At 50.1% G+C, this 25,125-nt stretch overlaps 9 protein-coding genes and 1 pseudogene across 9 annotated transcripts, besides 5 other annotated features; all 10 read right to left on the bottom strand.

Annotated features, from left to right (window-relative positions):
- Positions 1–25,125: part of a sequence feature (sequence corresponds to BAC RPCI93-48K5) that runs on past both edges of the window.
- Positions 1,014–2,840, bottom strand: Tb927.3.5070 (hypothetical protein, conserved; the record flags this gene model as incomplete). Its single annotated transcript, XM_839004.1, has 1 exon — positions 1,014–2,840. The coding sequence occupies one exon, from the start codon at positions 2,838–2,840 to the stop codon at positions 1,014–1,016; it is 1,827 nt and encodes a 608-aa protein (XP_844097.1).
- Positions 3,101–3,121: a microsatellite.
- Positions 3,121–3,143: a microsatellite.
- Tb927.3.5060 (hypothetical protein, conserved) lies at positions 4,002–5,045 on the bottom strand (the record flags this gene model as incomplete). Its single annotated transcript, XM_839003.1, has 1 exon — positions 4,002–5,045. The coding sequence occupies one exon, from the start codon at positions 5,043–5,045 to the stop codon at positions 4,002–4,004; it is 1,044 nt and encodes a 347-aa protein (XP_844096.1).
- Positions 5,349–6,473, bottom strand: Tb927.3.5050 (60S ribosomal protein L4; the record flags this gene model as incomplete). Its single annotated transcript, XM_839002.1, has 1 exon — positions 5,349–6,473. One exon carries the CDS (start codon positions 6,471–6,473, stop codon positions 5,349–5,351), a length of 1,125 nt encoding a protein of 374 aa, XP_844095.1.
- Tb927.3.5040 (hypothetical protein, conserved) lies at positions 6,717–8,411 on the bottom strand (the record flags this gene model as incomplete). The annotated part of the gene is made up of 1 exon (XM_839001.1): positions 6,717–8,411. One exon carries the CDS (start codon positions 8,409–8,411, stop codon positions 6,717–6,719), a length of 1,695 nt encoding a protein of 564 aa, XP_844094.1.
- Positions 8,991–11,204, bottom strand: Tb927.3.5030 (KU70 protein; the record flags this gene model as incomplete). Its single annotated transcript, XM_839000.1, has 1 exon — positions 8,991–11,204. One exon carries the CDS (start codon positions 11,202–11,204, stop codon positions 8,991–8,993), a length of 2,214 nt encoding a protein of 737 aa, XP_844093.1.
- On the bottom strand, positions 11,825–16,066 carry Tb927.3.5020 (hypothetical protein, conserved; the record flags this gene model as incomplete). The annotated part of the gene is made up of 1 exon (XM_838999.1): positions 11,825–16,066. One exon carries the CDS (start codon positions 16,064–16,066, stop codon positions 11,825–11,827), a length of 4,242 nt encoding a protein of 1,413 aa, XP_844092.1.
- Positions 16,613–16,646: a microsatellite.
- Positions 16,692–16,731: a microsatellite.
- Tb927.3.5010 (hypothetical protein, conserved) lies at positions 17,317–17,898 on the bottom strand (the record flags this gene model as incomplete). Its single annotated transcript, XM_838998.1, has 1 exon — positions 17,317–17,898. The coding sequence occupies one exon, from the start codon at positions 17,896–17,898 to the stop codon at positions 17,317–17,319; it is 582 nt and encodes a 193-aa protein (XP_844091.1).
- Tb927.3.5000 (hypothetical protein, conserved) lies at positions 18,468–20,168 on the bottom strand (the record flags this gene model as incomplete). The annotated part of the gene is made up of 1 exon (XM_838997.1): positions 18,468–20,168. One exon carries the CDS (start codon positions 20,166–20,168, stop codon positions 18,468–18,470), a length of 1,701 nt encoding a protein of 566 aa, XP_844090.1.
- Tb927.3.4990 (oxidoreductase, putative) lies at positions 20,915–21,934 on the bottom strand (the record flags this gene model as incomplete). The annotated part of the gene is made up of 1 exon (XM_838996.1): positions 20,915–21,934. One exon carries the CDS (start codon positions 21,932–21,934, stop codon positions 20,915–20,917), a length of 1,020 nt encoding a protein of 339 aa, XP_844089.1.
- Tb927.3.4980 lies at positions 23,228–24,880 on the bottom strand (annotated as a pseudogene).

Here is a 25,125-nt window from a genome sequence, read left to right as displayed (position 1 = left end):
CGTTATTTTTTTTTTGTTCTTCTTCTATCAAGTTCGCCTTCGTTTGGGGCTGATGTTTTAGTAAATGCCACTCACTCCCTTCGTTCCAACTCTTGTAGTACCTGCAGTAGTTGTATCAACTCTTCTTCTTTTTTTTCCCCCTCCTTCCCGTTGCTTTTTTATCACACTAATGTACGTTACTGTCTTCACTTACTAATTGTGAAGGTAACGGACGGAACAATTTCTTCCCTCAGCAGCAACCAAAGAAAAAAAAATAAAGAAGAGCGATGGCTACACAAATGCGACCGGCCTCTATAAGGATGAAACTTAATGTTTGTGATAAAAAGAAGAGAGAAGGCGAAAAAAAAGATTTAACGACTGAGGGAGCACGCAAAAATCAGAAATGCAGTGCTTAAGGCAAGGGCGTAGTAAGACGGAAGTATATGTCTTACTTCCACACTTGACCCCCAACGGGGGAGGCAATTAGGTACGGAAAATTTTTTTATAATAAACTAAAACGGAAAGAAGAAGGAAGAGGCCGATGAGAGACCGCGAAAAAAAAGAGAAAGAAAATTACGGCGAAATATGGAGGAAAAAAGTGCGGAGATGCGTGATTCGGAACAAAAACACATTTCCACCTACAGTTATTTATGCACCAAATCAAATCCTCGATACAACATCCGGATAGTCCCCGCAGCCAATACACTGTTGTTTAACACTTTGAATTTACTCATCCTTGTTTTACGATTAAACCCATCCTTCACCCAAATACCTAATCAAACTGAGCCCACATTCCCTTCTGTTGGCCACTCTTCGCTATTTGGTCACTCGCTTCCAAGTGCTCCATATCGCAACCCCTCAGACACAACATCGTTACAAAAATAAAAGCGCAAAAAATACCAAGCGTATATCCTGACTTCGGAGCGCTGGTAAACACCTCAAACGATTCCTCATCTCTCCCTCCCACTCCCAATTTCCCGCCACTTTCTCCATTTGAGTCTTAGTCATTAGACGCCCCCACCCCACCTCGACTGTCACTCAACATATTTCCCCCCCCCCTCCGTCCCGTAAAACGCCGAGCCTTCACCTGCTCCTAAATCTTCACGGCTCCGTTTCCGTGATTCTGTGCGTGGATTTTCTTTTTCTCCAAAGACCACTACATAACGTTCCAATGGGGGATCTTTAGCATCGGGCGCTTTTACGTACAAATCCCGAAGTGCAAGACGACGGTAAACAGCATAATGCCCAGCTGCACTGGCAAGGCCCGTGGGCACGTCGCCACTAGTCTCAGGTACCGAACACAATTGGAATAAGTAGCTACTTGTGTTGTTAGCATCCAGCACCAGTCGTTCAAACGTGTTCTCCCGTGATGCGTGGTAGGTAAGAGTAACCCCATCAGCAGCCTGCAAATCGCTTTGCTTATCAGCCACCAGAAGGTTGGTGTTGGCCACCAATACATGTGGCCCTCCGCTTCTGGACTCCGGGCCGACGACAGCGCCTGGAAGTACAACGTGATGAAGCGCTGTTTCAACTTCACCCAACTTCACTTCATTGGCAGCTTCATTGCCTGAGGTGCCGTACACTTCAGCGTACTCTTGGAACCCTGCAGGGTATAATGGCACCACTTCTACAGGGTAGATGGGCACCGGTTGCCGGTTCGGCCCAAGTTCACCCCGTTCCCTCCGCAGCCGGTTATCAACCGATATGTCTGCTCCAAAAGCTCCCCCTTTTGGGGGGTTCAGCTCGCTCTCACTAATTTGCAAAGCAGCCCTTCGTTCTTCCACGCCACCAGGCAAAGACGCCGTGTACTCCCTCAGTAACTTGACATACTCCCGAGTCACACTACACCACAATCCACGGTCTGGTAACTCAAGAGCTTCTACCGCATGCTCCAGCACCTCCTCAGATTCGTCATGAGAACCGTAGTTAGCGGAGAAGTGACACAAACAACTCCACATCCCACATTGCTGTCTTTCATTTGTACCCTCGAAAAGCAGCTTCCACAGTCGCTGGACAAATGCGAGTGTTCGGCAGTTCTCACCACCAAGTCCGAGCTTTGTCCGCGCGATGGCCTTAAGCATCTTCTCATGAGAAACGTCTAGCGAACGAGCGGCCTTGAATGACGCGATAACACCATCTTTCCATTGCACAGCCGTATTCTCCGACGTTTCCCCCGAGCCCCGAGCTGCACCCGCGAGTGAGGCAGACGACAACAAATATCCCCCATGTTGGGGAGGCCCGCCCGGCTGCGTCTGTGACATCAGAGACAGAGGTAACGAAACTATGCTCCGTAATTCATCAGGCACAATGCGGGAGATGCGCTCCAAGTGCCGCTGCTCTGGTGACACCAGGCCCATATCTGTATACAGAGGGCGTTGCAGATGTGTAAGTGAGGGCTTGTCACGCTCTAGCATCATACTGACGTCAATATCCGTGTCCAACAATTCTGCATCCTTTGGATCAAGGTTTTCGTTCACACTTCCAGGGCTCCATGTCGTTTGGTCGGACAAACCCTCAGCGATGGCCCTTTGTTTCGCATTCTCCACACGTCGCTCGCTCTCCATTGACAACTGACGAGCCTCCTCCACAACCTGCGGGCGCAGCAGATGGTAAGACAATGGAATACTATTCAAAACACCAATGGCCATGGCATCCAACTCGGCCCCCATTACGCCGAGGGGTTCTGTGCTTTTCAAGAACTCGACCATCGGCAGTAGATTGTACAAAATCGGTGCATTGGGAACAGTGGGAGGAGCAATATTCCACGAACAGTCGAAGCAATATCCCCTCGTACAGGCTCGGATGAATTCTCCGTATGACATCTCCAAACGGACGGTTGGGGCCCTGAGAACTGAAGTCATAGACCCCCTACCTTCCACATCTCCGTCACCACACGCGTCGGTAGCCCGCTGAAGCGCCGAGTTGGTTGAACCCTCCCTGCCACCTTCTGCGCGGTAAGGGAGAGAGGACATGTATAACCTCAGCACACAGCTAACTTTAAACCTTCTATTTAAAACGTTACGACCTTTTGCTCCCTTTCACCCTCACTTCGCCGAAGAACAGCCACCGAACGAAGAAGAGCTCCGCGTGCAAACGACCAAACAATCTTTAAATGTAAACGTATATATATATATATATATATGTGTGTGTGTGTATGTGTGTGTTTGGATATGTAGACCCAAATACACGGTTTGTAACAGTGCAGGAAGATTATAAGTGAGATAGCAATAAATACCCCGTCCCTGCAGCCGCTAAGTGAAAGAGATATCGCTGGCCTCAAAAAAGCGGCTCTAATTCCCTAAGAGCGGGTCAGCTATAAAGAAACGCAAAAAAAAAAATGGAAAAATAATTTATCGGTTCGACCGTCAAAGGGATTTGACGTCATTCAAACGAAAACGATCCCAACAGCACCACAACCGGGCAACAGGATCTGAACCGGAATTGGGCTGATAATAAGGGAGCACTATATACAAAAAAAAAATCTGATGCTACGGTCTCAGATAGGCCCGTCCACCTGCGAGTCCACCAACAAGCTGTTAGAGAAACAAAAGAGGGAAAAACAGAAATCCGGAGGAGCCAAATCCACCTCTCTGGCACGTATTTCTTTTGTCTACCACACCCCACGTCTCCCCACACGTCCCACATAATAAGGCCATATTCCCCTTTCACCCTCCTCCACGGAGCGTCACTGAAAAGGAAAAACAGTGAACTTTTGGACCTGGGAGTAACGTAACCAATGAGAAGCGCTGGCAACGAAGTGGAAAGAGATGGGGTACGAGAAGAAAAAAAGGATATAATAATATTATAGAGTGGTATCGACTACACCTAATACAATCCTGTATCCACGAAGCCCTCTAGCAAAACAGATTTCGCGTAGCCGCCAGAACATTAATCTAACGTTATATGCCCTTAGTCCGCACCACTTTTTCCCCCAGTTCAGTTGCTAGCAGTGTGGTGCTTATAGACAACCAAATTTGATACATTCTCTCTCCCCTCGCGGAGTTCACCGTAAGGTCATATTACTATTTGGAGGCTTTAGGGCGTCCGACACTGCGCTTGCGCACAGGCGCAGACGGCGCCAAGTGCATCTTCTTGATATTGGCCTTCTTTTTCTTCACAACAGCTTCTTGTGGTGCGCAGACTTCAGATAGACGCTTTTGAAACAACGCTATGCACTCATTCTGCTCCTGCTCATTAGTTGCAAAAGGCAACCATTGAATGCGCTCGGGCATGACAGTGGAGCCGTTATGAAAGGGAGCTTGCTGAACGGAAAACGTGTCCACGTTCTCCAACAGATACGCCAGCAGTTTAGGCATCGCAGCGCGGAGTGCATGAAACAGCGGTGGCTCGTGGTTATCATCTTCCTGATCTAAACCGTGGCCCAACTCAATAAAGCGCATGGCATAGTCCTCACGGTTGCTCAAGATGGCGTGATGCAAATGCGTCCTCCCATCTTTGTCTTGGTAATCCAGTCGGAGTTGTCCACTTTTAGCCCCATCTAACATACATTCCATTGCCTCCTCATTCTTAGTGATGATCGCATACATTAGGCTCGTCATACTTTCCTTGCTTTTGGCGGTCGGTGAGGCACCCAGCTTCAGTAATAACTTTAACATGGGCAAATACTCACTTCCGAGGGCCACACACCAGTGTAACGCCGTTTGCCCATCCGAGTGGATATCATGTTCCCCGATTTCCGTTACCTGAAATTCATCATGTTCGTTTAACATGGCCTCCACATTACGACCGCGATCCCGTGCCCCTGCAACGAGGGCTTCCACAAGATCCTCCTTTTTGGAAAGCACCGCGAGGTGAAGTGGCTTCTGGCCGTGCCATGATATATGAGAATCACATAAGGTTGATAAATACTTCGCAGTCTCAACTTGACCAAACTTACACGCAAGATGTAAGGCAGTGCAACCAAACTTATTTTGGATGGAAGGATCAATGCCTTGTTCTACAAACCGTTTCACTTCATCTGTTTGGCCTTTACGCGCTACGGAATGAATCTTCTCCATGTTCTCATCATCCACTCTCAAGCGCATCAGTTTGGGGAAGTCGCTCATTTTTTATTGCAAATACCAGATATTACCTTTCCAACAAACCTAGAAAAAAAAATACAGGAACCGGGAAACAAAATACAAAAGAAATAAAGTCAAAGGAAAAGAATAGTAACATCATAACAGAATAGATGAAGACAGAGAGAAAAAGAGCAACGAATATACGTACAAAAAAAACGGGATGCAATGGTGAGCCCAGGGTAGTCACTACCCAGGGTTCACAATGATTTATGAAAAGAAAAATAAAGTAAAATAAAATTATTCCTTCACCACATAATGGGCATTATTGGTTTTCTCCTCTCTTAACGCTTACTTCTTCTTGAGTGCTTTCGCGACATTTTTCCTCGCTTTCGCCAACCGAACGACCTTGGCGGCGTGGCGAGCCTCACGGTTCTTCTTGTTCTGCATGCCCTTAGCCATTGCCTTCTCCTTCTTCTGGAACGGGTTCAAACGCAGGCGCAGGCGACGGTTGCGAATACCGTTCGTCGGCTGCCTATAGCGGCTTGGCCTCTTGGGTTGCAGTTTCTTGGGTTTCAGAACGCGACGCACCTCTTCGGACTGCATGATGCGCGTCACATCAGTACTCGTCAACATCGGTGCGGGCAACATGAAGCCCGACTTAACGGTGGAGGGTTCTGTGAAGGTACCGAAGATTTTGTCCAGCTTCTCGAATGCACTCTTCGTCCAGATGATGAAGCGCCCGACGTGACCACCAGGTGCAAGGTGCAGAAGGTTCAGTGAGTTTACATTCGCAAGGTCGAGCCCAAAGATGTTGCGGAAGGCACGTGTGCCCTTGTTGTCTGGCATCACCAGCATCGGGCCCCGTCGCGCAACGTAGCGACGGTTACGCATCTTACCACGGCCAGCACGTATCTGACGGGAGTCATTCACACGGTTCACGTCGTCGATGGCACCAACAGTCTTAAGGAATGTCATTGCCTCTTTAGTCTTTTCATAGGCTCGTACACCATCTTCCACCACGAGCGGCACCTCAGCGACATTCTCGATCTTGTGTCCTCGTGACATTACAAGTGCTGGCAGTGACGAGGCGGCGAGGGCGGACACCACAGCGAAACGTTTCTGGTGCAGATTAATCTTACGGTGCCAGCGGCGGAAGATCTTTGTGGGTGCGAACATACGACCACCCCGGCACATGTTACCGAATGCACCAGCACCCGACATACTCGTACCACCACCGTGAATACGGGGAATACGGGCGACAGCGCGGCCAGTACCCCAAGACTCCGCGGAGTGCTTCATGCCGGAAAGACGGTTCACCGCATAAGGTTGGCGGGAGTTCTTTGCCATGTTCGTGTGCACAAACTGCACAACATCATGACGGATGGGCGCAGTGAACACAGCGGGTAGCGAACAGGTGCCAACCACTTTATCCTCCGACGCAGAGTACACACTCACAGATGGGCGCGCAGTCATCGAATGCCTTGTAAAGCGAGAGGAAAGACCTACAGTAGTTGTTCAGCGAAAAATAGGAGGGAAATTGTAAACACGTACTGGATGTGAACAAACAAACAAACAAAACAAACAGGAGAGTTAAAAAGTCAGACAAATAACAAAACTCACTACGGTGAATGAAGCCTCCATACACCACGAATTGTAGTCGGTGACAATGCGGTTACATGCACCGGCCGTCATGTTGGAACTCAAGTGGTACCCCCATCACATGTACGCCACTTCATCTTCACCACTGCTCGATCCAAAGTCCGCACTAGCAATATGAAGTCGTCCAACAATATCTTGATCTACCTGCCTCAATGTTGCATCCACCATTGCGATGAAAATATTCATATCCTTTTTTTGTACAATGATATCTCTCCCCCCATGAAATAATGGCAGACATTGTTTGTCACATGGGGCTGAGGGCGTTGGGGGTTCTCTAGTAGGGTTGTTGCACAGCTGTTTTTCCGATCTCTGTGTTGCAAGTGGTGACTTGGAAGGGGATTGTTGAATGTCAAAGGGCGTATCGTGTTCTGTAACCGGAACATCAGCCACAGTGTGTAGAATCACGTTATTACCATCTTTGGAAAGACAAGGGGATACGTGCGCTTGCAATCTCTTGTGAGCTAGAAATTGTTCCTGTGGCGTATCACTTTTCTGAGCAGATTCTTGGGACTCCGAAGGATTAAACGAATCAATCAAGCAATCATTATGCCGGTCCATACGAATCTTCGCTGAGTGAACCTCGTCGGGGTGCAGTTCCCGTATCCCAGGGATAGCGTACCGTAAGCCGAATTTCTCAAATGCGTCATCAGTTAATGATAGTCGCTGAATAACACGGAGGCAGCGCTGGAAGTCATTTAATCTCTGGAAATCAATTTCATAGTATTTCTTAGGATTGGCAGCGTGCTGTGATTGCCCCGTCGTGCTGTCCCCACCGGAATGGAGTGACTGTACTGACTTGAAGCGCATTGAAGTAGGTGATATCGGTGATTCATTGTGAGTTAAAGCTCCTTGGCACCCTGCCACACATAGAGGAGACTCATGCGGTCGCATCCTTCTTGAAGGATTAAGGTTCATTTGGTTCTCTGTCCCGGAGACGGGCACGTGTGCGCTGTGCCGGTGATAACCAGCCGGTGGACCCTCATGACCAGCAGACGTGTCCTTTATGGCGCGTTGATGGTGCTGTGGGGTGTTCATGGTCGACCTCTGACCAGAATGAGAAAAGACAGTACTACAGCCATCGCTCTCCACACCATCCTGTAGCCCACGTTTCTGCTGATGGTTTTGTTGGGTCTGCAAAAGCGTTGTGAGCACCTCATCTCCTCCCCCTTTCTTCAACCCATCCACAAAGGGTTGATAAGACGACTGATGACCCACTTCTGCCTTCGTATGTAGGGGAATCAGACTTGCGTTCACACCCTCAGGAGGCGTCAAACGTCCCTCAACCCCATCCAAACCCTCCGGCGTCCAAACTCCTGGCCGTGTCCGTTGCATCAGGGGCAGGCCACCGCAGGGAAGTGAAGCAACCCCGCAGCTTTGACTCATCGAGCCGGCGAAAGCACCTTTATTCCCAACCAAGGCGTCATACGTCGCGTTGCTGCTGGAAGTTGAGATAGTGAAAAGGTCGAGCACAATATCTGCTAGAATATGACCAACGCGAATGCGCTCAAATGCCGACATTGGAGGGTGGTGCTCGCTCGTGTCGGTCAGTGCCGTGCTGGGGTGATCCAAGCGATAACTAAGAACACCTTCAATGCGCAAAAGGTTTTGGCGCATGGCCTCAACAATGTTCGACATATTTTGCGCTGGTGCAGTTGTACCGCTTCTCCCAAGAAAACGCTGGTGTAACTTCTCAACTGTACGCATGCTAAACGTGTGACTCGGGCGAGGTGGAAGGTGGGCAGGTTGTGTCATTGCTTTACCTAATGTAACAGAAACCTTGCCGTGGAAAATAAATGCTACCTTAGTTATTTTTATGTATATCCGCAACAACCCCCTTGCAGTGGGATTCTCTACTTTATTTCCTTTGTGCCGTCACTTGACACCAACTACCACTCTCCTTTCGCTGGCGCTCCTGCACATAAAACAAGAGGTGGCGGCAAACGTCGCACTGACACCGCACCCTCAACCGAGCCAAACAGCACAAACCTTAATAATAATCCCTTAAATATTCTGGTAAAAAGGGAGAAAGGAAGAAGGGGTAATGTCGTAGTGAGTCCATGGAATGGACACATGCAACATCAGAACTGCACATTGTTAGTACAATGTTTAACTCGTATTTGTTTTGTTTTCCTTCTTATCTCTTTGGTATCTTCCTCAGCGAAGAATCCCCGCACAGTGTCATAAAGAGACCTCCAACCCCGTTGCCAACGCGCACTCGCAATGGTTATATACGCCCCCTTCCCCGCCGAGCGACGGCGGAAGAGCGCAACCGAGGAGGAAACCAAAGCGAAAATATAGGCAAACGAGAAAAAAGGTGAAGCCCCACCACACCTAAATGTCGCCTTGCAATTGAGATATCACAGCTTGAATGATATCCGGATTTCTCCGGACTCCAAAGGCACCGCCCTCCATCACGCGCAAATACTCCTTCAACTGCGGTTCAGTCAGCATCCCCATAGACTGGAACCGAAACGCCGACTCGACGGCAGATATTATTCTTTCAACACCTTTGATGTCCTCGTCAGCCAACTCTGCTCGCGCCTTCACATTCCGCGCCGCTTTCGTCTTAGGACCACACGTTTCGTCTCGGTTGTACGAAGGGAGCAATACCGCCTTAAACTCATCAAACACAGAGCCGTATTTTGCCATAGCCCCACGATCACCCCACGTCCGATCAACTGCCTTTGACAGTTGCGAGAACGGAGCTACCCCTGGAATTTCCTTTGACAACCCACTCTGCTGCTGTGTCTGTTGCACAATACTCTCAATAGCTTTATAGCGTAGCTCCAAAGCAGGGTTGGGAACTACGTTCACATTGTACTTAGACGGCAGCGTGGCCAGCAGTCGCTGTGCAAGAGCAATATCACGTTCCATAGGTTTCGTTGCATCGCCGAAGAGAGGGGATCGAGGGGTGGTACGAACGTCGTCAGCATACGAGAGAGGCACGACGTACAAACCAAGACCGTGCATCACAGGGAAACTAGCCGTGTCCATATGATCACCGTTGAGCCCGGGCGGCACAAGTGCGACAAGACGAGGAGGAGTGGCGTAGCGCGTAATGTGCTGCGCCATCGCAACCTTCCGCTGCTCCTTCAGCGCTCGAGCCAACCGAATGAAAAGTCGAAGCGAGCCATCGCTACCGTCTTGCGGATCTGGGTGGAGGACGCACGACTTCCCCAGGACGTACTGAGGGTGCAGAACGTCATCAGCGTTTTTGAAGCATATGATGGAAAAGCCGAGAGTTAATCCCGCCCCAACGACCTCGGCGATATGCTTTTTACAACTTAGAGGAACGTTTGGGCACGTCCCCGGTCCCGTGCTTGGACGTGACTTGCCCAACTGCCCCGTACTGATATGTGCAGGTGGCGCACCACTCTTCCCCGCGTGGCAAGGCAGCAAAATAGGGGCCCCCACTCCCACCGCACGCTGCCGAAGCATTACCATTTCACCTGCGCGTCCATCCAACCACTTCGATAATCGGCGCTGCGCATTTGTCATCGGGAAATACATACCCACTGTCAGTCTTGGTAGTGCCGAGCCCTTTGCGCCTACACCAATAGTTAGTGTTGTCGTTTGAGAGGCTCCCCGTGGGTGTGTGCGCCAGCGGACTGCCGTTGAGAGCGCTCCGAGCATAACGCTATCGTCGCTATTCAGGTGAACAATATCAATAGTGCCAACCCGTGAACTGTTTGTTGCCTTCGGTACCGCACCCGTAAGAGCACTCCAAAACTCGTCCACACCGCCGAACTGTGTTGCCCAACGCTCACTCATTGCAGCCGCTTCTCCCGATTGCGTTGAAGCCGCCGGTGACGGAAGGGCAGTGGGGCTCATATCATAGCACACCAAGCCCACTCCCCCAGAGGACAAGCTCTCGATTTGGATAGCACATTTCTGCAAAAGCTCCTCGTCACCGCGATGTGGGTTCACGTCGTTTGTGAAGAGAAAAATTCGACGATGTTTGACCTCGGAAGGCAGCTGGGAAAACAAATGCCGGGCTGCCCGCAGCGCATCCCCGAGATGAGACTTGGCTTCAGTTGAATGGCCAATCTTCGTCACAATATTTTCATATCCCGCTGACGGTACCCTCCCCGCAGCTACAAGTTCCTCCAAATCCAGTACAGATTGTATTTCCGCTGAGCAAAAAGTATGAAAGACGTATACACCAGGGTAATCAGGATGTGTGCATTCCCTTGTATTGTACAGCACCAACGCAACCATATCGTTGCTGTCAGATATCCCCTTGTCCTTGTACAGTTGCTGAACGCAGCAGATTGCCTTTTCGAACACTGTGGGGGTTTCTTTCACTTTCACCTCGGCGATATCGTCGTATACCTGTTCTGCTCCACCGGCAAATGGGTTCTTGCAATCATGCGCAACAACACCTTGGAACATGCGTTGTTGAAAGTCGACGAGGCACAGCACCACATCGAACTGGTCTAGAGAAGAGACACTACCCGTCCGGAGAGAAGGCTCATCCTCCGTTGCATAAGTTTCATTAAAATAGCTGTCATCCTCGTCGTGGAAATCGAGCCCGTCAACTGACATGAGCCACTCATCATAGTGCGCCATGGGTCCAACCCGGCGCACCCCTCCTTCACAAGCTTAGTAAGTAATACAAATGATTGGATGAATGAACGAACAAAAAAGTGAAGGGAAGAAAAACGGTAAAAATAACTTTTCGATTGTTCAAAATGATAAACGAAGGCATGCCGCGAACAATAGAAGGAAGGAAGTCAGCAAACATTAGTCAATAAATAGGGCAGTGAATACGTGCTTTGGTTGTGTGCGCTGTTGCGGTTATTGGCAGTACATCGAAGTGCGGGTCTCTTTGCTTCATGTTGAACCCCGCCTCCCCAACAGAAACATATACATACTCGGCTTACCGCCAGACGTCGTTCCTACAATGAAATAGAAAAGCACGTAGCAGAGGAACAAGAAAAAGGGGGCGGTCGAAAAAAAAATAAAGGGATAATTCTAATCTAACTCTTCGCGGAGAAAAGAAGAAATGAAACACGGAAACCCCACTGATCGTGAACCCTTCTAACATAAAACTAAAATAAAAACAAACTCACGGGAACAAAAGGAGAAAAGGGAAAAAACAACCGATGATACATATTTATTTAGCCGTACACTTCCCCGTTCTCGAAGCCCCTCTCCCCGCACGTTTATTGGCGACCATCAGCTGAAGCAAACAGTGCGTCGCGCTCACTGACCCACCGCTCGTACTCCTCCGCGCTCATATTTGCTGTTGGATTGCGTAGCGGCTTCGCGGGAAACCCAAGTTTAGTACCTCCTATAACTGCCAAAACACTTTTGCCGCCGCCGGGGGAATTGGAATCCTGGCGATTCTTCCCTTCCCGACGCGCACGTGCATCCACCTCACCACGCCATATTTCAACACCCTGCGCTTCCTTCACAGCAACCACATGTTGGCGCCGAGTGTGACGGAACTCTTCAGCAAGATAATCAGTGCCAGCCTCTGCGAGCAGTAGTGGCGGAATCTGGGCAGGACACATAGGGTCACGTGAGTGCCCACGATATTCAGCAACCCACTCGTCCACCAACCGCTGTGACTCAAGAGATGTCACATTAGAAGCGGTAGGATCGAAGACACCAGCACCGGGAATATTGCGCCGCTGCAAGCGCTCGCGCCTTTGCTCCTGCGCAACGGCATTGAGGCCGTCCACATCACTTTGGATCAGACGCATAGTCGCCGTTGCCTCACTAACAGTAGGCATGGTGAAGTTCTGCGGCATCCATGCGCATGTAGTGTTGCTGGCGCCAGGTATTGGTGGTGAATCCGTGAACCAATTCTCACTCGGTTCCCCGCGCGCGGTTGGAGGAACTGTGGGTTGAGTAGCTGCAACCTCGACAGTGGATTTGCTTTGTACCGTACTGAGCTCCCCATAACCGTCAACAAAGACTGGGGTTTCTTCCTTCTTAAAGAACTTCTCCATAGTGTGTTCACCTTCACTGTGTGTTCCACTATCTGATTTCTCATCAGGATCCGCATTGGGTCTTCGCGGAGGGAGTTCGCCGGCACCGCCCTCGTTGATGCCCTCTACTGGCGCTGTCGCACTGCGCAGACGGTCGAGCAGGTCAAACTTTTGGTCGGAACCCTCAGCGCCACTAACGGCCAGGGGCGTGACATCACCGCTCGCCCGAGTGGCAATAATTTTGCTTCCATCAACTTCTTCAACGGCATTAGCGGAAACTTGAAACTTCATGCGCATCTTACTCATTGCCTGCTCGGGGCTGTCGCGGAGATGCTGTAGGAATGTTTCACCAGTTGCATCTTTCACTTGAGGCGAGGAAGACCTTCGGCGCGATGAGACCGCATTTCCCGGTACGGTAGGATTCAGAGAGGTGACAGGCATCGAAACCCCCCTCCACTCCCCCGTTGCGGTATTTTCTGCGTCGGGAATTACAGCATGTTGCTCCGCTGACGGTCGGTGCTTCTCTGGCAGCTGCGCCACCAAAAGTGCAGTGAGATGCTGCGCTCGTTCTTTGCTCTCCGCCTCCTGTACAGCGGCCTCGTAAAGCAGAACTTCTTCCGCACTCCTCTCTCCGAGCTGAGAGGCGGCAAAGAGAAAACAGTAACGAGGATGTCGATCATTTGGAATAAACGCCATATCTCTCCGGCGTTGCCGGTGCTGCGGCAATCCAAGCGTCACGTCCGAATCGATGTTTGAGACGCACGATTGAATGCGTTTGGTGTCCGGGAACTGTAGTACGTACCCCACGGCCACCGCTTCTTCCACTGTAATGTGCACGCGGGGATTGCTCCCGTGCAGAAAGATGTGAACGGGCGCGAGTCCACCTGACTCAGTTAAGTCAATTACATTCATACGCTCCTGCTTAGAGTCATTTAGCTTGTGCTGCTTCGCTTCCACCTTCATCAACTTGTCACGATTCTCTAGAAGATTTGTCATCTGCTGCAGCTGAGGCAGAGGACCATTAAAAGTTTTCTCCACAAAGGCGGATGTCAGGGCTCGCTGCTTCGCCAAGAATGGATCGGCTTCGAAGGGGACGGCTACAGGTTGCTTTGCAGAATTCGGGTGTGCAACAAGCTGCCTTCCAATAACAGGATTAATGTGAAACGGAAAAGTGCTCCCTGCGGAAGCAAAGCGAATTTTGCGTGGCTGCTCCTTCCTCTTATGCTTCGGTGCATGTGGTTTAGTCACGGGCCTTAATGCCGGAAGCGAGCTACGGTGATCACCAACCGTAGGAACGTCAAACGTCTCTGAAAGTTTAAAAACTTTGCCCCGCTTCTTCTTACCTTGTCCAGACAGTGTAGAGTAAGAAATGTCCTTCCAGTTTACGTATTCGCGATGCTTAAAGCAAAGAGCCTTCAGTTGACCCTCTGCGAGCCATTCCGCGTATTCGAAATATGTGTTCCCATAAGGAGGTGGTCCCACCAAGGGCATCCGCGACCGCCCAACGGCATCCACGCCGCATGGAGGGACGGGGGGAGCAAATATACTCTGCATGAGCTGTTGGACGTGACCTGCAACCTCACCAGAGTGCTGACGCAGCACCTCCACACGCTCAAGTGCATCCCGCAACTGATGTCGGGTAAGTTTCCATCCTTCCACCATGGACTTCGAGACGAGTCCAAGGGGCCAGCGGTGCAGGATTATAGTTGGTTCCCCAATGACACTCCCCGGGCCATATTCTGCCACACCATCAACAATTGATGAAACCTTACCATGAGTAATGATCAGCATCTCCATGCAGCGCGCAGAGGTTGACGTTAGCAATCTCCCCGGTGGATACACAACAGGCTCCACTCGCTCTTGTATGAGACGGATAAAACTATCGGATGCGTGGCGGAAGAGTTCGCAACATTCGCGTAGTTTGTCCGCCAGTACCGTAGTGTACCGCTGTTCTCCCAACCACCGCATACGGAGGGCAGCGGCTTTCGAAAGCAGACTTGCCCGGAGGGCATCATCACGCCTGATAGTTGCCGCAAAACTCTGTCGTGAGAGGGACCAAACATCACACGGTGTCTTTGCACGAAGCACAAACTGTCTAGGTTCGCCGAACAGCACCGACAACTCGCCAAACGACGCACCCTGAGGAACCTCCTGCAGAACATTCCCTCCAGAAAGAGAACCGCATTGGCATGCATTAGGCCTAGAAGGGTCCGGTGGCGGCACCTCTTCAATAGTCATTATGCCACGCCGCAAGAAGCTCAGGTGTCTGTTTGTTGAGTGGGGACAAAGAATGACCTCCCCTGGAAAGTACGAACGAGGGGCTAGCTGCGTCACCAGAGCCCTTATTGTGTAGGCTGGAGTGTCCTGCAACAACCAGCTCTGACGCATGAGAATCTCGTTAAGTGGGTAATGACGGCATATACATTTCACTCGAGCCACAGAAATGCATTCCATCAATGCAGAGGTGTGCCGACTCGATGCCGTTGGTGATGTGGCAGTTCGCTGCTTTCCCGCATGAGAAAGTGCCATCTGGACAAGAGCTTTGTGGAGGTCCCTCGCACGGATCCTCATTGTCTGAATTATGCGTGAATCCGGGGACGACTCGCCCCCCCTTCCAGATGGACCCGTTGCCTCAGCGGTAACTGTGGTGAGCCGAAAAGGCTCAAATCCAAGTGCTTCCTGTGCACTAAGAACATATGGGGCCCGGTTCAACTCCGTTCGAATTGCTTGGAGTGTGGGTTGTCCCATCATACGCGAGACGCGCCGCATTGTGCGGGTAGCAGTGGTCGAAACGTTGGAAAGAGAAGCCATATCACTCGCACCGTCACTGAGCGGCTCCGGTGCCGCGTTGATCAATTTGAAAAGTTCCGGTTGAAGTCCCAGGGCCCCACTCAACCTCAGTACTTCATTAGACACAAAATATTGCCTTCTACTACCCTCAGAGAAGCCCATTCTCCGGCTCTGCAGCTGATAGTGCACAACCTGCACGCTTCCACTCAACACAACATGCACAAACATAACCTCGGGGAATTCCCCGGGATACGCGAGAACTGCTCCTGGTTCGTAACACTGCGGGACCAATTTTCCCCTCAAGGCGGCAGCCAGCTCCTTCTCGTCGATCGGCGCCGCCGAGTCAAATACCTCTGCCGATGCGTCTACAAGAGTCTTAGTAAGAATACGAATAGCGTCCTTGTACAACCTCTCCGCTTTCACTGGGTCAGATAACATGTGTTGCTCCGTGAGTCGTCTCCGATTGAGGAGATTGCGCTTGACACCCATGATAGGGGCGAAGAAGGTGCAGAGCGTCCGACCAGGAATAGCACGGAGCGCTGTATTTACAAATAGCAGCCTATCTGCTTCAATACTACATGAGCCACGCTCATCCGTAGTTGCCCGAAGGCTGTCGTCAAAAGAAGCGGTACCATTACGCGCTCCCTCTACCGCAAGAGCCAAATCACCTTGTATTCCCATAGATGAGCACTCGAGTGTTCTGTCACTTCCAAAGACGTCACTGTAACAAATGCTCTCCTAAACACCCCAAATGCGTCGTGCAGCGCCTAATGTGCTTCTACTGGGGCACCTAAACAAAAAGGCGTCACCCACGTATCCCTAATTATCTTTCTATCACACACTTCGTGTACAGCCGTGCAGGAGTAACTTCACGTCTTCGGTTTTCTACTCGCGACACCCACACTGCATGTACCGCACAAAAAAAAATGTGTATGAAATCAGAAACAGGGGGGAAAACAAAAACAGAAGAACGGTTATGCTGGCACTAAGTCTGCGTGCATGCGACGCAAAGCGCATAAATACACACCACATAAAATTTTATTATCCTTTTCTTTTTTCAATTCCCCTTGGCACACCCTACACAATCCGTACCCACAACCGTGCTCGTGCAGATCGGGAACAACAGACAGGTGGACTACATGAAACACATTCAAGACAAAAAAGTTTCGGAGGGAAAACCTCTATGGCGACGACGTCCCACATCAAACAGTCCAACCGCACAACAACAACACACACACAAACAAACAAACAAACAAACAAAGGGACAAAACCAAGACCCCACCTAGTGCCATATACATCGTGTAACATATATATATATATATATATATATATATATATATATATATTGTTTTTCATGTTGGTGAAACAATAAAAGTAAAAAGGGGGAGAGTGTGATGGGTTTGAGATGAAAATGGACAAAACTCAAATAAAACTTTGCCAACACTGACCTTCTGACTCCTTAAGGTGTCGGAATGTACTTTGCCATGCACTCACTTGCCCATTGTTACAACTCTACTCTCTAGATTCACACGTAATTCTTCTCTCATAAGCCTTCTTTATACGCGTGCATATTCCACACACACTCAGAAAGAAAGAACACGCAAGCCCCCTTCTCCCCTCCTCCTCTCCTGAAAAATATGTTTTCTCAACGTATACCCGTCCGTCACCACACGTAGACTCGAGCGGCAAGCCGACAAACAAGAGAAGGAAGGGAAAAGTGGGGAAAGATACAAAACAAAAAAAGGAGAATTTAAATAATGGTGTCGCATCCAAACTGGGGATTGCACCTCATATGGTACAAAAACATTCACAACATTTGTTATTGGTTAACGGCTGTGTTGTTTGCTCTAGCATTCTCCCCTCCTTGGAACCGCGCTGTTAAAATGTCTCGGACCGGAAGAAAGGGATGGGATGTTTTGTTCCTCCGTTCATTATGACCCCCTCCTCGACAGACGGTTGGCCATCGCCTCCACATCCGTCCGGGAAATCTTCGTCGTTGGTGGGTCGTATGGGTACACGTGCTTCTTAAAGAGTTCCTCATCCCGTTTCACGTAGTCAACACGAAAGAGTCGTTCAACGCTCTCCTTTAGCTGCTTCTTGCCTATTGTCTTTGGAGGCACCTCTGGTAGGTACCGCTTTTGTAGCTCCTCACGGCGTGCCTTACTCTTAGCAACCTCCTGATTGTAGATGCGATCCACCTGATCCTGTATCTCCGACTCGGGGAGCTTCTTGTCCTTACTTTGAAGTTCGAGTGTCAATCGTCGTTCGCGCTCCTCCTTGCTCTGCTGAAAGCGCTCCCGTTGCACGTCATAAATGCGGCGCACAAGGTTTTCCTCCTCATCCTTCTTTATCCGGCGACTGGAGCAGAATGGCCTGGCGAGTTGGCGCTGCCGTTCCTCCTCACGCCTGGCGGCGCGTTCCATCTGTTGGTCGTACAGACGCCGCACGAGTTCATCCGTCTCCTCACGAGTCATCCGGGGACCGGAAGGGGGCACTTCTTCATTATCCGCCATTTGTCTCGCCTCTGCGATCTGTAGTGAAAGTAGACCAATGCAACGCAATATATAATTGCTTGTAACCACAGCAAGACCCCTATAGCTTAATTAACGGCGAGTAGTTGACACAACACGAGCCTGCACTCTCCTATTTCACAGTTATTCGTCCCCTTCTTTTCGACTCCCTTCTATCACTACCAACGTTCCCTCTTGGTTTCTCCAATTGTGCAAAAGAAAAAAAAAGGCTTCACTAACGGGTACAATTATGTGTAAGTTCACGCGCCTTCCTCTAAATAAACAATAACGGCACCAACTACCCAAAAACACTTATGAACGCAGGCAGAAAGCGAATACATCAAAAAAGGAAAAAGAAGCATTCCATGAACAGGCAGTTGCAATAACACAATAAATAGCAACTCACCAAACCCCCCTTCCACCTCTTAGATAGAACACGTAAAAATTAATTATGTGATTGAAGAGGAAAGTGCAGAAACATCCAAACGCATTTCCAGATGTCGCATCTCTCATATAAGACCGACAGTAAACGACCGTCAGCCAATGCTTTGGAACAAAACATTACCCTCTTGCTAGAGCATACGTCGTCTCACCTTCAACTCCTCTGTGAATACGGCATGACTTTCCGTGTAAGCGGCACTTGGGTCATGGAAGAAGTTGTCGGCTGGTCGAGCCACGTTGATTGTTTGTACAGGGCCCCGTTGCTCAAAGACTCCAAGCTCTCCGCGGTTACTGGAGCCGGCGCCCTTCGAGCATGCGGCGCGCTCGTAAAATACCACGGAGGCCTCCTGAACGTGTGGGGCAGCGGCAGCCCAGGGCAATATATGCAAGTCGGCATGGCCCATAAGTAGACAACGCGCCTTCGCAGCGCGGAGCGATGAAAGCGTAAATTCAGGGTCCTCGCTTTGAACTAAAATGACCACCTCATACCCCACTTCCTTATCAGTCCCGGGAACGGGGGACGGGACGCAGGCACTCCGGGCCCACAACACTTCTGGTGCGAAAAGGCAGAAAAAACGGTGGAACTCTCCGCAGAGTTCCCGTTCCACCCGGCGATAAGCCAGCAGCAGAAGCTGATCCTTCTGCAGTACACGGTCCGTTGCCTCCCGCGCAAGTACAAACTCAATGGGAGACGCTGGGTTAAGGACAATGTCCACCTTCTCAGGAACAATAGAGGCATTATGCAATAGAGTTTCCGTGTCAGCAAAGTAGCCAACAAAGAAGGAGTGGAGCAAAGGACCAAATGTAGGAAGTGGTGTTGCCTGCTTGATCTGAAAGGGGGCCGTGCTGCGCACCTTCGCCCAAAACGCTGCAATCGCCTCCTCGTTCTCACGGCAACGGTTTCCTGTGGCTTCTTCGCCCCCTGGAACATCCCTTCTCTCCAACGTTCCCTTTCTTCCGCGCATACCCACCCTACATACTTTTTTCCCTTTCTTGCGCCGCTTTCCCATATTTTGTGCCTTCCCGTCCGTCTCCACCGGTTGGGACTCCAAATAGTTAAAAAGTTCATCAGCTCCCATACAACAAGTACGATGGTTGTGCTCGTTAACAGCCGTAATCTCCTCGGCAACAGGAACAGCTGCCGCTGCCAATAACGGCCCTCTCCGAGTCGCACACATCTCGGTTGCACCAGACAGCGTATTTGACGACTGGCGCCGAACGTGCCGAGCCCACCATTCGCTCGCCATGACATCGGGAAGAGGCAAAGTGCAGGCGGCCCCACCGTTCTGCTCCTCCTCTGCCGCTTCGGCGGGACCATCAGCCCACAGCACTCCGCTGGGGTCGCGTACAGTAAATCGAAAGCGCCTGCAGAACAGGCGCAGGTAGTCGACCGATGTAAACACAGGAAGTGCAATGTACTTATCTAACGCAAACACCTGTGGTTGTACGTCGTACGGATCCCAAATACCAACGGGTGACGCAAGCGACAAGAGCGAACCAACCATAAAATGACGCATGAATTCAAGCTCGGTACGCGCATCACGGTTTTCACTTATGGTCAAGGCAATGGCGCTCTCCAGCAAGTCATTCCGCGGAAGCATGTCACGGAGTTTACTGGAACAATCCGCCCCAGTGGAGGAGGTGGAACGACGAGAAGACAAACCGGCATCTCTGACCTGCTGATGTCGCCGCTGCCTCGTCCCCCGAAGCAAAGCGCGTCGCTGGCGAATTTGGCTCTCCCCAGCTCGACCTGCAGCCCGAAGACGCGATAAGTGTGACTTTAGTTCACCTGATGTGGCCATGCGGAGTAAGCAGCGGACATAAATGAACATTTCTCTGCAAACAGTTCCTACGGCTCCACCATTACACTTCCTTCCCCATAACGATGGTTATCACATAGTAAGTAACAATAAAGAAATAAACAACAGGGAAAGATAAAGATAGAGACATGACGATATCAAAAAACAGGGGATGCACAGTATCATTTTTTTTCCCCCTCTTGCGGGGCGCAGACCATTGGCCGGCATCCGCGTTGGCCCAAACGAAGCATTCCGACTGCAACCAGAGGGAGAGGGGGTTCGCGCGAAATCGTAGGGGGTTGAAAGACGATGTCAAACACTAATTTAAATGTCGATAAGCTTGAAACAATCGGAAAAAAATAGCACCAATACACATAAAAAAATGTACGTGTGTTTATAGCGCATGATCCAGTATGTGGTCACCGTTACATTTTCAAATACACACCAGCTTCTTGTTGTGAAATCCGAAACAAAAAAAAGCATACTCTGGCCTCCTATGGCACGCACTGACATACTGAGATGAAAGTGAAGCCGGTTAAAATGACTAACAAAAGTGCGTTAACGCCCAACAGCCGTCGGTGGTATGTGAGTGGTCAACCCACTAATGCTCAGTACACACACACCACAGAGGGGGGGGGGAAATGCACAAGAAAGAGAGAGAAAGAGAAAGAGTTGCATTCAACCAAAATGGGATGCACCACCCAGAAGCGATGTCAGGTGAAGCCACAGCCCACTTCGTTCACGACCATGGTAATAAGATTTTCACTCCGCTCCTGGGCTCACTCACCTGTAGAGTCGCACATTGTCAATATAACTTTTCCATTCGTCATATTACCCTCCATGAAAACATGAGCTTCTGCTACATCCTCCATCGCAAAGGTCCGCTGCACAATAGGTGTGATGATGCGGTCCTTCAAGTATGGAATCACTTCCCTCTCAAACTCCTCCACCAGGGATGCTTTGTACTCATCTGTCTGATCACGAAGCTTTGAAAAAACAATCGTTCCCCGCTTTCGGAGCAGAGTAGAGATGTTCAACTCAACCTTGGAGCCACCCATAAGGGCAATGACTACAATTTTGCCATCCTGGGCCAACACTATGCCATCCTCGTTGAGGTATGAACCTCCCACCACCGGGTCCACGACAAGATTCACCGCGTCGTCTCCTACAGCACTTTTTACTTTGTGGCAAAAACACCTCCCCATTTCATCGGGAGACCTGTCAACCACGATATCCGCAAATTTCTTGCAAAAGTCCACCTTACCCTCGGAACAGGTAGCGACGACCTTCGCGCCGAAGTACTTACCCGCCAACTGCATGAGAGAGGTACCAACGCCACTGGCACCAGCATGGACAAGCACACACTGTCCCTTTTTTAGCGATCCGTGACGTCTCAACAGCTGCCAAGCAGTAAGGAATCCTTCAGGAATTGCAGCAGCCTCGACAAACGAGTACTCATCCGGTATTTTCATAACTGAGCCCTCGTGGGCAACGACGAGATCGGCATACCCTCCGCCAGCCAGCAGCGCCATCACACGGTCGCCTTCACCGAAGCGCTTGACGTTGCTACCAACCCTCAGCACCACGCCAGACACTTCGAGTCCCAAAAGCTCACTAACGCCTGGAGGTGGTGGGTAATGGCCCCGACGCTGCGAAATGTCCGCACGGTTAACACCAGCAGCTACGACTTTGATCAGCACATCGTTTGGACGTGAGAAAGCTGGCTCGGGAACCTGCCCAATTCCCAGCATGTTGACTGCGCCATACGCCTTCAGCGTAACCGCACGCATAGTTTTCATGATGTCCTCGTTAAAGCACCCCCCCCCTATTGTGTGCAAGTTGTTTGTGTTCCCTTATCCCGATAAGCAATCTGAAGGAATGCAATAAAAAATGGAATAGTTTATAAATTTTATTTCTTATCCCCATACAAGCGGCAAGAGGAAACGATTTAACCAGTGAATGGCACTATATGTTGTAACGAATTAAAACAGGGTAAGAAAAGTTACGCCGACCCACACGACCTCAACAAAGTGCCCCCGCACAAGGCAATAACAGTGTCAAAGTGGGGTAAGTAAAAGTACATCACAAAGCAGCGGTGTGGCGGTAAACACGGCTGTCAATTGCACCAAGCAAAAGTAAGGTTGTTGACGTAAGGGCAAATAAGCTGCTTCCGAAAGGGGGGAAACGGTGAAATGCAGACGACCAGCAGAACGAAACTATTTAGGTCGAGGCCTCCGGCTTATCTCGTTCCACTGCCGCCCTAGTTCAAGATATGGATTAAAATTTAAAGAGCAAAGGGCTGTCCCCATCCTCTTTTGCCGTTCATACGAGACGACCCTGATGCTGTCGCATCTCCTCTATATATTTTCCTCTTCCCACTGAAACACAAGAACTTAGGCTTCTCAACAAAGCAGTCGCGGTTCCTCCCCATACTTATGTGGTCGGTCGCTTCAACGATTGACAACAATAGAAAAAAAAACAACATAAAGGTGTGTGAGGAAGAACAAATATAATGCCTTGTTTCGGAACGCGGCACTTTCCACACCTGACAAATAGAGGCAAATGCATTCGCTTACACATATATACATGGATGTGATACATTTTTTTCCACAACCATTAACACTTCACTGTACCCCACTAACCCTTCACATACAGATACGCACGCGCAATCTTTGTCCTAAAGTGCTATCACTACGCTTACAAACAACAAGTAAACAACCTCACTCATTTAACACTAGATCGAACCCGTTTTTATTTCTCATGTTTTTATTTTTTTCTTCCTCCAAGTGTTCCCCCTTTCCCAATACCCACTCACTCTTCTCTCATCCCTACGTCTTTTAGTAACAATACCATGGGGGAAGCGTCAACTATTATTTATTTTTTTTGGTTTGTTTACTCTTCTAGTCTCGTGTATTTGTTAACTTTTCTTTCTTGGTTTATTGTTATGCGAAAGACATGACAAGGCGGCAAACCCACAGAAGAGAATGAAACGAAAAATACATACCTACTTCCTCCGTACCAGACAAACGGGTGCAGAAGAAGAGAGAAAAAAAAAAAAACATCGTACATACTATTGTGCGGCTCCCCATAGAGCTAAAGTTGCCTGGGGTTGGCGACTGTGGCGGAAGTTTTGCTGCCCGTCGAATCGTTCAACTGTGTACCCATGCCAACAACAAATACGGAGCGCATGAGTGGAGCAGTGCCCACTTTTCGCGAGCCTCTCCCCATCCCGAGAACGTCATCTGAGTAACCCAATTGCGCATTTTCTTGCATGTTGGAAGGCACTGGACCAGTTTGGAGTGGCCCCAACGAACGCCTGGCTAATTCCTCTACAAATTCCTCCAGTTGCTGCACCTCCCGCCGATCAGCTTTCTTTTTCTCCAGCACAGACGCCCTCTCTTCAAGTTTGTCGACGCGTTGTCGCAACACACTGCCGTCATCCACCGCGTGCCGTCCTTGACTTACGCCAGCACTTGATGAGTTTCCTGCAGAGGGATTGCTGACGTCGCACCCTCGATGTCCTTGAATAGGTGGAGGTATCCCATTCGATGTGCCGTTGCTTGCAGCCCGCTCGGATGCCTGACGTTCTTTGCTTGTGGAAGTTGAAGGTTCTCCCCCAGCTTCACCCTGCAATGGTGCTGCACCGGGGGGGTGTGGTGCTCCCACGATTGGTGGAAGATCCCTCTCAGGCAACCGTGGTACACGTCGGGAGGATGGCAAGGTATTACCGGTTTTGAGTGCAGCTTCAAGGTAACACAGTCGATCTTCGATGTCGGTTAGAACAGCCCTCGAGGGAATGAAACCCTCCACCAATGGAGGCACAGCGTTGCGTGAGTCCTTTTCCATGAAGAACTGTGAACTGTATGCAGCCGCGCCATGCGCCTCATTACCTCGTTCCGCTCGCTCAGTCTCCAGGGCCTTTAGCCGTTTGTCCAACTGAGCGATGGTGGCATTGATTCTCTCCACGACTCTGTTTCGGCAGCGGGGGTCGCCACGCATGGTGATTTGGGTGCGGGATCCGTATTCCCCGCAATATCGCCGACGCTTGAGCGCCTCAACACACCTACGACACCCTTTGCGGCGAGTGAGTCCGTAGTCTGATGTCGATTCAGCTGCCGCATCACCTCCAACTCCTCAAACAGTTTAGTGAATGGGGGAAGGGAGTGAAGGTATCTCGCCCTCTCATGTGCTGCGTGCTGCAAATTACCCTCTGAGTCACGTGTGGTCAGCGCTCGAATCTTCTCTACATGACCGTCCCAAAGGGCTACGAAGTCGTTCAAGCACCCAACATCCTTCTTCATCTCCAAGTTCTCCGATCGAAGCTCGGTGATACATCCGTCCAAGCGTTGGGTTTCAGTTGTCCCTGTGTCCGATACTGTACTTACCGCTTCCTCCAACTTAACGAATCGTCTCTCATTTATGCCTTCACTGCTGGTGAGCCTCTTCGTATTCTCGGTACAGAGCTCCTGCACAATGGCGACTTCCCGTTTCAACACTGCTACCTCCTCGTTGACGCCTCCACAGCGCATCGTCGTCTCTGTGAGCTCGTCCACACGCTTCCGAAGCTCTGCGTTTTCCTTTGCAAGCGCATCTAGACGATTCATAATCTTCCCAATGTCCATATCATGGCCGTTGCCCTGGTCAACAATCAGACGAATTAGTTGTGTGAGGCGGCTGTAGCTAAGAGTCAGCTGCGCCTCGATCATATCCGGGATGGCGGTGGCATCCACGTCCATTACTGTCATTATCTCCTTAGTGGGTGGGTGAGTGGGCGGTCTTGTTTTACTGGAGTTTTATTCCCCTACTGTATTGATAGTTGCTCTAAGCGTCTCTCACTGTACGTATGGTTATCGAAAAACTGTACCGTTCTAACACGATGGCTGTGGATGTGGTAAGTACGAATGGACGATAAAACAAAAAGAGAAAAGGGAAGAGACAAAAGAAGACGTTTGGGTGAAGAAAATACGCTCGGCGCACAGTAAGAATTAAC

The sequence above is a fragment of the Trypanosoma brucei genome, chromosome 3 (genome assembly GCF_000002445.2).
Source record: "Trypanosoma brucei brucei TREU927 chromosome 3, complete sequence".
NCBI classification, from domain to species: Eukaryota; Euglenozoa; class Kinetoplastea; order Trypanosomatida; family Trypanosomatidae; genus Trypanosoma; species Trypanosoma brucei.
Note: the sequence above shows the minus strand (reverse complement) of the source record. Positions and strands in the feature narration are given on the sequence as shown.